We start from the raw sequence: 12,537 nt of genomic DNA, 5'->3' as shown, positions 1-12,537 counted from the left end.
AGAACTGGTTGCTAAAATGTTTGAATCCCACCCCTGCTTACTGTCATATGTGAACTAGGCTTTGGGGTTCAGAGCTTATGAGGAAAACGCTTTGCAGAACTTCTATCCTGGGTTGGAAGGATGCCCTATTTAGAGGCGTGCAGATTTTCACAAGGGGTGGTTCAAATCTAATATGGGGACCTTCACCCAAAGGTACAGCAAGAGAACCTGTGCCAGATCCAAAATATCTGTCCTTTGCATCTCAAATGGCACATCTCTGCTGTATTTATCAATAGGACAATCAAGTATTTCTTCAAATAATTACCTGTGAATCTATGGGTAGGGAAGACTCTTCCATTTCTAAGCAGAGTAAATGCATCGATCCCTTTTAATATTAATCTGGTAATTATCAGCTTGTTTTGGGGAAGGGCTGATTGCCTGGTGTGTTTAACCCCTTTTTATGCATAAGGAGGACGTATCTCTAAGTTCTTTCCTTCTCCATCCATTTACACTTTCATTTCATAATACAATAGTAGAGTTGGAAGGGACCTTGGAGGTCTTCTAGTCCAACCCCCTGCCTAGGCAGGAAACCCTATACTGTTTCAGACAACTATAATTTCACCTTATTTGTGTGAGAGAAATGACAGTTGTATTGTCCCAAAGGTGCTTTTTTCCCAAAAAGTAACTGGGCCTTGTTTTTTCTTTGAAGACGTTTCGCTTCTCCAGCTCTGAAGAAGCTTCTTGGGTGAGAAGCGAAACGTCTTCAAAAAAAAACCAGGAAGTCCAGTTCCCCTTGAAAAAAGCACCTTTGGGACAACCATGACCTGCATGACTGAGAATCTCCATAGACAGTTGTATTATTTACCTGGATGAGCTACCCAGAGAGGTGTTTCCAAAAGATACTTATTTCACAGGCAATTAATTTTAGTTAATAGAATTTAAGCCAGTTAATAGAAATATAAATGTGTTTATTTTGACCCTTCTATTTTTGGGAACATGACTTCTAACACTTATTAGTCATATGTGCATACTAATATATATGTGTATCACGAAAAGAAGTTTAATAGACTGGGGGTAGTTGTGGGGAAGACATCTTCAGCAGCTGCTTTCAGCTTGAGTGGACAACACAATGTTGACAAGTCAGGCATAAAGCACTGCCTAGGATTTTTTTTCCTGCCTTTTTTCATCTATTCCTTCTGCTTACCTCAAATTTGGGATTATCCTCCTTTTAGCTCAATGCCAGGAAAGAGATGCTCTACAGAATGGCTGTCAAACTCAAGGCCCGTGGGCCCACGGGGTGCTTAAATCCGGCCCACAGGGCCAACCTGGAAATATCAAAGGACCAGCCCATGGTGCCTCTGCCAGCCAAAACAGGCCACATGCAGCCCCCATGCGTCCCATTTTCAGCCTCCAGCAGCACTCTGCTGGCCAAAAACAGGCCGTGTGGAGACCTTTTTGCACAGCAGACTGCTGGAGGCCAGAGAGGCCAAAAATGAGATGCATGCTCCGTTTTGGCTGGTAAACTGCTGCAGGAGGCATCCGTCCCGTCTCCTCCCCACTAGCCCCACCCCCGGCCTGCAGAGGAGAACTATAATGATCTGGTCCTTAAAGAAATCCAGTTTGACACCCCTGCTCTACATCATTTTAGCAGGAATGAAAGAACAAAGCAGGATCCAATAATACGTTATGCCATCCTACCTCTTTTCCCAGGTATAGTCTCAAGCAAACCCGAGACTTACCATCTGTCGTAACGCCTTAGAGTCCTTGTTCCGTGGAAACGAGCGCTCGGGGACCCAACGGGGCACCAGCCCTTCGGTGGAATTTGCCTGGGCTCGCTGCAGCTTGGCTAATATTGCTTTCTCTTCTTTCTATTGGCAGAAAGTGAGGAATATGGAGGTACAAACCAGAAAGAACAACAAATGGAAGCAGGTGTTTTAAGACATTACTCCCTAGAGTAGGAATGTCTTGTTCCATAGCCTCTGTTATTTCAGCTCCAGGGACCAGAATATTCGTCTCCTGGATTACGGTGATCGGTTCCCACTTCCTGCCCCCAAGAAAATTTTAGTCATGTCCCTCCGCCCAACTCCCAGGACTTACCCGTTTCTGGCTGCAACCCACAATGAAGAAGGTCTCAATGTTATGCTCCTTCAGGTAAGCATTGCGCTCACCCCCGTGTCCTGGCTCTACTTCATAGTCCTCATTCAGGTACTGCAGAGTTGCCTGGGTAATGTGGATCCGCCTATCACAGAAATGTTGTCATTCAACCAAGACAAGTGCTGGAACCCACTGCTCCCACTCTCAGGGATACCCCCTCATTAGACTTTGTATAATCTCGCTTAAGAGTGGAAGAAGCTACTCTCTCCACAAGGAAGGAATATGGCCCTTCCTTGGCAGCTGTGAGTAAAAGAGCAGGATTGACCAATAAAAATAAGGATAAGTAATATAAGAGGCAGTTAGCTGCAGCAATGCAGGTAAAACACTGTAGGGAAGACGGCAGAAAGTCAGAAATCTTGCTGAAGAAAATTTGGAGGGAAGCCCAATGAACTCGTATGAAAATATGGTAAAATGCTCATAAGGAACTGTGCAGTAAGGAGAACCAGTGGAGATAATACATTACTCCATTTGGATCAGTAAGTCACATGGAGAAATGTAAGGCATTTCCACATGAGAATTTTAATCCCACTCATATAACAGCGTTGTGCTTTTTTATTCCCATGTTAGCAATCCTGTGGAGTAGCCAAGCCAGTTGTCTGTCTATCTAGCTTAACTGTCCCAAACATCCAAGTGCCATCTCTTTTGCAATCAATGTATGTGCTGGGCCCATTTTCCACTGATAAGAATGTGTCTCCAATATGCTCCTTCACAAGGTCTGACTGAGTGGGCACACTCCAGGTCTATTCCTTCCTTATAGGACTGAAACAGAGAACCATCTTGGTAGTGGGTCCCTGCCCTAGGGAAGCACCTTCTCCCTGAGATCCAGCAAGCCCCTACCCTCCTGGCTTTCTGAAAAGCTGTGAAGACCTGGCATTGTCCCAGAAGCCTCGGTGCAGTATGAGGTTGGAGCCCAATGCATCTTTCAAGGTTTTTTTCCTACTCTTCTCCAACAGATAGATTAACTCCACATGTTTAGGTAATAGGCAAGGAATGGAATAGAGTGATTTTAAATCTATGTATGTAAAAGGTAAAGAATAAGTGGTAAGACTGTTGTGGCCCACCGGCGGCCAGCAGAGCTGGCAGTAGAATCGGACAGTGAGGAGGTTGGGGAGGAACATGGGTCAGTCCTCGGGGCCGGGTAAAGCTCAGATGAGGGCTCTGCGTCAGAGGCAGAGAGGGAGCTAGACAGCAGTGAGGCAGAGGAACAGCTGGAGCCTGTTCCCAGTGTGCGCATGCACAGAACTGCCAGAAGACAAGAACAACTAAGAAAGCAGGGTCCACTTGGGAGTAAAGCCACACCTTGGAGGTGATTGGCCCTCCCATAGGAAACAAAAGAGGAGCAAACAGGGAGTGGGCTTTTGCAGGAAACAATTTGTTCCTTCAGTCATTTCAAAAGTGGAAGTTCTGTTTGTGATTATAAGACACTCTGTGCCAAGTGTTCCCTTGCCCTGCATTTGGAAACCAGTTATCTGGCAGTTCTCCAAGCGAGATAAGGTTCGTATTGATAAATATTCCTCTGAAAGACTGTTTGCCAAGCCTTGCTGACCGTGAATGAAAATAATTCACAATCGTGTAAATAAAAGAGGTTTTGCCAGGACCAAGACTCTGCTTCATGCTTTTTAAGGAAGCCTAGGTCAGAACAAAGACAAAAAGGAAAAATAGGGAAAAAATGGGGTCACACCCAATACTAGCATGACTTTCCCATTTCCAAACCAATTTTCTTCAATGAACATGGGCCTTTAGAGGAAAAGATTCAGCATCTCCTGTTTCAATGGAACTATGGTACTTTCTATTAGCATTCACAGTTGTTTCGCTCAAACGCTGAAGGACTCAACTCACCCTGCTTTGCCACCAGCTTCCATGTGATTGGCCAAGGTGACATCATTAGACCAGACATCAAATTGCCATTTGCGCAGCCCCAGCACTCCACAGTGCACACGACCGCTGTGAATCCCAACACGCATGTTGACGTTGACACCCGTCACTTCCCGCACCAGCCTAGGAGAAAGAGGATGGGGTGAATGTCAGAGCAGGTCTCTCTATTTGCACACAAATTCTGGCAGAAAGACATCTTAGACAAGAATCACTCAAACAAAGGAGAAAGAATCACTCCTCTCGGTAGGGAGAGGTGAGCTAATAAGTCTGTACTACTACTTTAGCAAGGAGAAAACAACAGATCTCCACCCTAAAACGGCTGCAGGAACTGAGCAAGCAGTTTGAAATGGTTGCTGCTGGAACACAAAGAATCAAAATATGCAATCTGGAACCAGAAATATAATTCAATAGGATTAAGGATTAGGGTGCTGTGAAAAAAAAATGCCTAAGATTGGACAAGATGGTCATATCAATCTAGAATAGTGGGCCAGGAAAGGAAGTTCAAAATATACAAATCAATATGACACAAAACAATATCCCGATATCCTACGAGGTATGATTGGTTCGATGTATTTATTTGTGTTTTCTCCCTCCCTCTCCCTTTCCGTGTGTGTTTGTGTGTGTGTGTGTGTGTGAGAGAGAGAGAGAGACAGACAGAGACAGAGACAGAGAAACAGAGACATGAATGCACTATGTACTGCTGTTATCATATGCATAATAGCTTGCCACAAAAGTGGAGGACTATTTTTCCAAGTCACCACACAGTCTTACAGATGAATGTTTGGACAAAATGAGTTGCTTTGAGAAGATTTTGCTCATTTCTATGCTGCTGTTGTTGATGTTAATTTTAAAGATAATCTATCATGCAATTGGCTATACAAAAGCTAAAGGTAAATATTTCAGAGGAAAATGTTTGGAAATCCGCAAGGCCTCTGGACATGAATTTGCCGGTCCATTAAAAAAAAAACTCAGCTATTGCTTTTATTACCTTGATGATTATCCACAAGGCAGTTGACTATGTTCGGTGACTAACCCCTTGGAAAAAGAAATAAAATGTGAAGGGACTGGAAATGAAATTTGCTGCTTGGCTAGGAAAATGCTGCGGCCTTAGAGACATGATTCAGATACAGCAGAGAATCTGGGAATCCATACAGGACATTAAGAGATCGGAACTCACCCTGTAGTGAGAAGAATGCTTGGGCTGCCTGTATCTAATGGGAGAATGCATTTCACAGAACCTGACACAGCCTCTCTTTACAGCAGATACACTATAAAGAATTCCTGCTTAATACAAGCTTAGGTACCATATTTTTCAGAGTATAAGACGCACCTTTTTCCCTCAAAAAAGAGGGTAAAAATCTGGGTGCGTCTTATACACTGAATACAGCATTTTGTTTGCCTCCCGAAACCCCGCTCCCTTTGCAAAAATGGCCGCACATAGCCTTTAGGAAGCTTCCAGAGTGCTCCTGGGAGTTGGAGAGAGCTAAAATGAGTGAATAACTGGCTGTTTTTTGCTTGTTTTTGCCCCCCCCCAGTCCCCAGAAGCACTCTATAAGCCTCTTATGCATGCCCTTTTTTTTGACAAAAAATGAGCCGTTTTTGGGAGGTCTGCAGAGTGCAAAAACTTTTTTTAAAAAAAATTGCCTCTTCAAAATCTTATACTCCAGTGTGTCTTATACTCCAGTGTGTCTTATACTCCGAAAAATACGAGTAAGTAGACCCTGCTTCAAACTACTTCCAAGTTTGTTCCAAAATGGAGGAAATCATGTATAACATGATGTCCTGGTTTCAAAACCGTGGAATTATTTCAGGAAAGACAGGATTAGTAGATAATAAGAAAGAAAACAGGATTCACAAGTTGGGAGAAAAGAACTACAGGAACAGGAAAAAGTATTAATAACTATAGTATACAGGGAACCTATAAGGTTGTTATTAATTTTATTAATTTCCCTTTTATTAATTTTGGAATTAAGTAACTATTTTACATATGTTTTTATTATTTCTCGTTTTCCTCGAAAACATAGTAAACCAGAACGGAGTTTTAAATGTTGCTATTATAAATATGAAATATGCAAAACAGGTAGTCCTCGACGTACGACATTTTACGACAGGGGTGTCCAAACTTGGCAATTTTTAAGACTTGTGGACTTCAACTCCCAGAATTCCCCAGCCAGCTCTGCTGGCTGGGGAATTCTGGGAGTTGAAGTCCACAAGTCTTAAAATTGCCAAGTTTGGACACCCCTGTTTTACGAGCTATCTTGACACATTTGTTAAGTGAATCACTGCAGTTGTTAAATTAATAACAGGATTGTTAAGTGAATCCTCCTACTTCCTATTGAGACTCTACCCCCGTTTACCAACTTTTTATTACCAGCACCCTTACCCCACTGGGTTTTAACAATCTACTCGAGGTTAGACCTGCTCCGCCTGCGGGAGGCCCCTCTCTCGCAGGCATGGCCCTTGGCTCTTTCAAGGGCCCGCCTTGATGACGGGTTCGTGGACCCCGAGAGGTGCAGGAACCGGAAGCTAAGGGGATTTTTAGTAAATTGTTTTTTATCTTTTTTAGGGGGTCCCAGGGTGGGGGGGAGGGTTAATCAGACCGGGAGGAGGGCCAGAGCCGGACAGACAGGTGAGTCCAGGAAGGACGGGGATGCGGTGGAGGGGGGGAATATAAAGGTCACTAAAGCAGAGGGTTGTCCTATTGCAACGGTCGCGGGGAGGAGGGGATGCGAGGACAGGATAAGATCCCAAGGTCGGTTGGGAGACCGTGGCTGTTGGTTACGCCCGGTCGCTTGTACCAACCCCTGCAGTCTAGGTGGACAGGTCCTACAGAGCCAGGGCCTGCGGCTGATGCTTTGCAACGCAAGGTCTGCCACCAACAAGGCCCCCCTCATTAATGAGTTGATCTCAGAGGGGGAGCTAGACCTTGCAGGGATAACGGAGACCTGGTTGGGCCACGAGGGTGGTTTACCCCTCGTGGAAATGTGCCCACCGGGTTTCCGTGCATTCCATCGGCCTCGGGCCCTGGGTAAGGGTGGAGGGGTGGCGGTGGTTATGCGGGAATGTTTAGAGCCGAGGGAGTTCACTGTCCCTCAGATACCCGGGTGTGAGTCCCTTGGTGTGAACTGGGGCCCAGGGAGGCAGTGGGGCTTGCTGATTGTATACTTGGCTCCTCGCTATGCATCAGCAGCCCTGCCCGAGCTCCTCGAGCTAATCTCAGCGACGGCAGTTGAGACTCCCAGACTTTTGGTCATGGGGGACTTCAACTTGCCGTCAATGGGAGCGGCTTCCGAGGTGGCTCGGGAGTTCATGGCTTCCATGACGGCCATGGACCTGACCCAATTAGTGCAGGGCCCCACTCACGAAGGGGGCCACACACTGGACCTCATTTTTGTATCTGAACAGTGGACGAGTGATCTGGGAATAGGGGATTTAGTCATCACGCCCCTGTCATGGTCAGACCACTCATCCCTCCGGCTGGACTTCCCTGGCGCTATCTCCCACCGCGAGGAGGCGGAACCAGACTCTATAAACTGGTACCGCCCCAGGCACCTGATGGAATCTGATAGATTCCAGACGGAGCTTGGGCCAATTCCTGTAGCCTTGTCCCGCTCCCGCTCCGAGGACCTAGTGACTGCCTGGAATAGGGCGACGACTGGGGCCTTGGACCGGGTTGCGCCTTTGCGACCTCTCCTGCGGCATCGACCCACCCGGGCTCCTTGGTTTACTGAGGAGCTTAGGCTGATGAAGCGCCACAGGAGACGTCTAGAGAGCAGGTGGAGGTCCTCACGCTCCGAATCTGACCGAACACAGGTAAGAGCCTATTTGCGGACTTACCTGGTGGCAATAAGAGCGGCCAAACGTAGACATTGTGCTGCTCTTATTGCGTCCGCGGATAACCGCCCTGCCGCCCTGTTTAGGGTGACTCGCTCCCTTTTATCGCAGAGGGCGCGGGAGACACCCTTACAGGGAGAGCAGAGGAGTTTGGGGAATATCTTCAGGACAAAATCGATCAGATCCGGAGCGGGTGGACCTCCGTCAGTGGACCAGACGAGCCGCCAACAGCGAGTCTTGAGAGACCATTCTGGGAGGAGTTTGACTCTGTTGCCCCCGAGGATTTAGACAGGTTGCGTGGACGGCTGCGACCCACCACTTTTTTAACGGACCCGTGCCCCTCCTGGCTGGTACTGGCAGCCTGGGAGGTGACACGAGGCTGGCTCCTGGGCCTGGTGAGCGCCTCACTGGGTGAGGGATACTTACCAACCGCCTTGAAAGAGGCGGTGGTGAGACCCTTGCTCAAGAGGCCTTCGCTCGACCCAATGGAGCTAGCTAACTATCGTCCAGTCTCCAACCTCCCCTTCTTGGCGAAGGTTGTCGAGAATGTGGTGGCGCAGCAGTTCCCGCGACACCTAGACGAATCCGACTATCTAGACCCACGCCAGTCCGGCTTCCGACCCGGGCACAGCACTGAGACAGCCTTGGTCGCGTTGGTCGATGATCTCTGGAGGGCCAGAGATAGGGGTTGCTCCTCTATCCTGGTCCTATTAGACCTCTCGGCGGCTTTTGATACCATCGACCATGGTATCCTATTGCGCCGGTTGGAGGGGATGGGAGTCGGAGGCACCGTTTTGCGGTGGTTCAGCTCCTACCTCTCCGACCGGAAGCAATGTGTGTTGACAGGGGGACAGAGGTCGTCCCTGAGGCCACTCACTTGTGGGGTGCCACAGGGGTCGGTCCTCTCGCCTCTCCTGTTCAACGCATATGTGAAGCCGCTGGGTGAGATCATCCGTGGTTTTGGGGTTGAGTACCATCTCTACGCTGATGATACTCAGCTGTATATTTCAACCCCAAACCACCCCAACGAGGCTGTCGAAGTGATGTCCCGGTGTTTGGAAGCCGTCGGGGTCTGGATGGGGGACAACAGACTCAAACTCAACCCCTCCAAGACCGAGTGGCTGTGGTTACCGGCACCTCGGTTCAGCCAGCTGACTCCATCGCTGGCCATAGGGGGCGAACAATTGTCCCCTGTGGAGCGGGCGCGCAATTTGGGTGTCCTCCTTGATGCCCGGCTGTCAATGGAGGACCATGTGGCAGCCGTGGCAAGGGGGGCATTCCACCAGGTTCGCCTGGTGCGCCAATTGCGCCCCCTACTGGACCGGAGTGCCCTGCGCACGGTCACTCATGCGCTGGTGACGTCTCGCCTGGACTACTGCAATGCCCTCTACATGGGGCTTCCCTTGGGACGCATCCGGAGACTGCAGCTAGTTCAGAACGCAGCCGCGCGGGTTATTATGGGAAGTACACGTTACTCCCACGTAACACCTCTCCTGCGCGAGCTGCACTGGCTACCTGTGGCCTTTCGGGTGCGTTTCAAGGTATTGATCACCATCTTTAAAGCGCTCCATGGCAGAGGACCTAGTTATCTGCAGGATCGCATCCTACCACACACGTCCCTGCGACCTATCCGCTCACACAGGGAGGGGCTCCTCCTGGTGCCGTCTGCTAGGCAATGCCAGCGGGCGACACCTAGGAGTAGATCCTTCTCTGTGATGGGCCCAACCCTCTGGAATGACCTCCCCCCAGACATTCGAACTACCACCGACCTCCGTTCCTTCCGGCAAAAGTTAAAGACTCACCTATTTCAATCAGCTGGCCTGGCACTTTCTTAGTTTCACCTCCCGGGGATTTATTCATTTTAATTGGGTTTGGGGTTTTAATAAGCTTTTAATGTACTATATTTATTATTCTATTACAGTCTTATAACCTCCTTCACCTACGTATTTAATTATTTAACTGTTTTGTGTATGTATTTTATAATGCATTTTAGTGACTGTACACCGCCCCGAGTCCTTTCCGGGAGAGGGGGCGGTCTATAAATGTGAATAATAAAAATAATAAAAAAAATCCAGCTTCCCCATTGACTCGGCTTGTCAGAAGGTCACAAAAGATGATCATATGACCCCCGAGATATTGCAACCGTCATAAATATGAATCAGTTGCCAAACCTCTGAATTTTGATCCTGGGACCATGGGGCTGCTGCAACGGTCGTTAAGTGTGAAAAATGGTCATAAGTCACGTTTTTCAGTGCCGTTGTATCTTTAAATGGTCTCTAAATGAACTGCTGTAAGTCGAGGACTACCTGTACAGCACACAAACACACTGGCCAGCCTCACTCATTTACTAAGAACTGTGTTGGGTTTTATCACTGTTTGCTGAACATACACAACTGGCAAGGGTCACATGTCATGTTAAGTTGTAAATTTTGGTTTATAAATTTTAAGGGCTGAGTTCAAGCGAAACATTCATGGTTCAAGTGAAACGTTTATGTAGGAACACAGTCAATTGTGAATTGAAATGTTATGGCAGGGGTGTCCAAACTTGGGAACTTTAAGACTTGTGGACTTCAACTCCCAGCATTGACTGGCAGTACTTTGCCATAACACAGGGGTGTCCAAACGTGGGAACTTTAAGACTTGTGGACTTCAACTCCCATGGCTGGCTGGGGAATTCTGGGAGTTGAAGTCCACAAGTCTTAAAGTTCCCAAGTTTGGACACCCCTGTGTTATGGCAAAGTACTGCCAGTCAATGCTAGAAGCATTGAATAGCATGCATCTGCTTACCTCCAAAAGCCTATGGACCCAATCTTGGTTGCTTAAGGGAACTCCAGCCTTAGTGCTGTCATCCCCTTGGGTTTCGTCCAGAGCTGGTATTCAGCAGTTCTGGAAAACCGGTAGTGGAAATTTTGTGTGCTTTGGAGAACCAGTAAATACCACCTCTGACTGGCCCTGCCCCCATCTATTCTTTGCCTCCTGAGTCCCAGCTGATTGGGAGGGAATGGGGTATTTACAGTATCCTTCCCCTGCCACGCCCACCAAGCCACCCCTGGTTTCGTCCCCCTCCACATGATAATGCCTGTCCTTCAGGTGAATACAGTAGCTAACCCGACAAAAGCAAGAGTGTTGTTCTTCTCCAAGTTTCACCATGCAAATGCAAGTCTTGATAAGGCATTTGCTGGAGAAACCAAAAAAAGAAAAAGAAAAACCCATATCCTGAAAAGACCTTGGTTTTCATATTTTTATAGAAAGGAAGCTTCTAGGCCATGTGGCTTACAAAGATAATTTTGAAAAAGCATTGACATTGCCCAGTAAAACTTCAGCAGTTGGAGGAGGGAGAATGGATAGGGAACAGAGACGTTCTCAATAGGACATTTGGTGACTCACATGGAGACAGCATCTTTTCCTATCCTACCCCGAGCTGAAGCAATAATAAAAACTACGGGGAGAAAGCAGAAATTTCTGTAAAGTATTGGACTTAGCAGCTGGGTCAGTACCTTTCTAGGCCATAGCACAGCGATGGCTAACCTTTTTCTAGTTGCATGCCGAAAGTGTGAGTGCATGCATACGTACGACAGCGTGTGTAACACACAGACCCTGTGCACCCCGCCCACCTGCGCCCCGTTTTTGGCCTAGCAGGTCTCCCTGCAGTCTCCTGGGACCAAAAACAGGCCGCAGGGGGTGCCCCCCCCGGTGCATGCACAGCAAGAGACCTGAAAATCAGCTGGCTAGTAGGAGGCGCGCACACATGCGCGATGGAGCTAAACTGGGGCGACAGGTGTGCCATAGGTTTGTCATCATGGCCATAGGATGATGTTGTGTTTTGTTTCAGCTGCTTATGTTGTATCAATGCAATCTATTGTGCGTTGTCCAGTGAATCATGGTTAACGAGATTGATATTTTTGCTTTCTTTGGACAAATCGCACAAGTTTAATACCCAAAACTACCAAAGCCAGTTCAAAATAAATATAAGAGAAGAGTCCAGGGGCCCTTTGCATGCTCTTTGCTCATCCATAGATAAAGGAGTTTTGGGAGTAAGTTTTGGGAAATGTATAAAAATGATGGAAAACGAAAGAATGTGATTTTCTGCATTATGGAAGATATTTTCTGGTCCCATGAGAAGGAGACGCCGGGGTGGTTTTAGGTTCCTTGAATCACATACTGTACATTGCAGGTCAAATTTAGATACAAGAAAGATAATTATGATTAGCATATTGTAGACAGGATAAGCTGATTTTAAAAGTAGGCTAAGTTGGGTTTTATAATGATAGACATAATCCACGAAGAGAACCTTAGGCTTCCACGTCCCATCCTCTCTCTCTCTTTTTTTTTTTACTACAAAAAGGGAACCAAGGGTTTTCATTTTAATGTTACATTAATTACCCCCTGTCATGAGTTAATTAGGTTTCTTTCAAACAAAACTGATGAAGATTAAGCAGCGTTTAAGTCTGAAATAAACAACAAGGGGTAATTCACTAAAAAGAGGAAGTGATTTTTTTCCTGATCTCATCCTACTCATGCTCCTGTGCACAGATAGCTTTCAGACCATTTTCCTCACTGAGGAGTTATCAGTTAGCAGAAGGAGATTCAAGAATACTGTTCCCAACTGCTAGTAGTAGCTAGGAAGCAACAATCTTGATTAAAATCACTAGAAGGAGTGAGGTCAAAGGTCCTCCTGTCCCCAGAGGTCTCTGA

General features: G+C 47.1%; 1 protein-coding gene across 2 annotated transcripts in view; it reads right to left on the bottom strand.

Moving 5' to 3' along the window:
• Positions 1-12,537, bottom strand: part of ADCY6 (adenylate cyclase 6) — a 78,793-nt gene that overhangs the window by 40,118 nt on the left and 26,138 nt on the right. For both annotated transcript variants that reach the window (XM_081956079.1, XM_081956080.1), the window contains 3 exons: positions 3,973-4,131; positions 2,077-2,218; positions 1,719-1,847 (listed from right to left, as the gene is read on the bottom strand). In XM_081956079.1, coding sequence (XP_081812205.1) covers positions 1,719-1,847; positions 2,077-2,218; positions 3,973-4,131 — 430 coding nt within the window. The remainder of the gene's footprint in view (positions 1-1,718; positions 1,848-2,076; positions 2,219-3,972; positions 4,132-12,537) is intronic.

Source organism: Natrix helvetica (assembly GCF_964273705.1).
Source record: "Natrix helvetica genome assembly, chromosome: 1".
NCBI lineage: Eukaryota > Metazoa > Chordata > Lepidosauria > Squamata > Natricidae > Natrix > Natrix helvetica.
The sequence above is the reverse complement of the archived record's forward strand: the minus strand, read 5'-3'. Positions and strand labels throughout refer to the sequence as shown.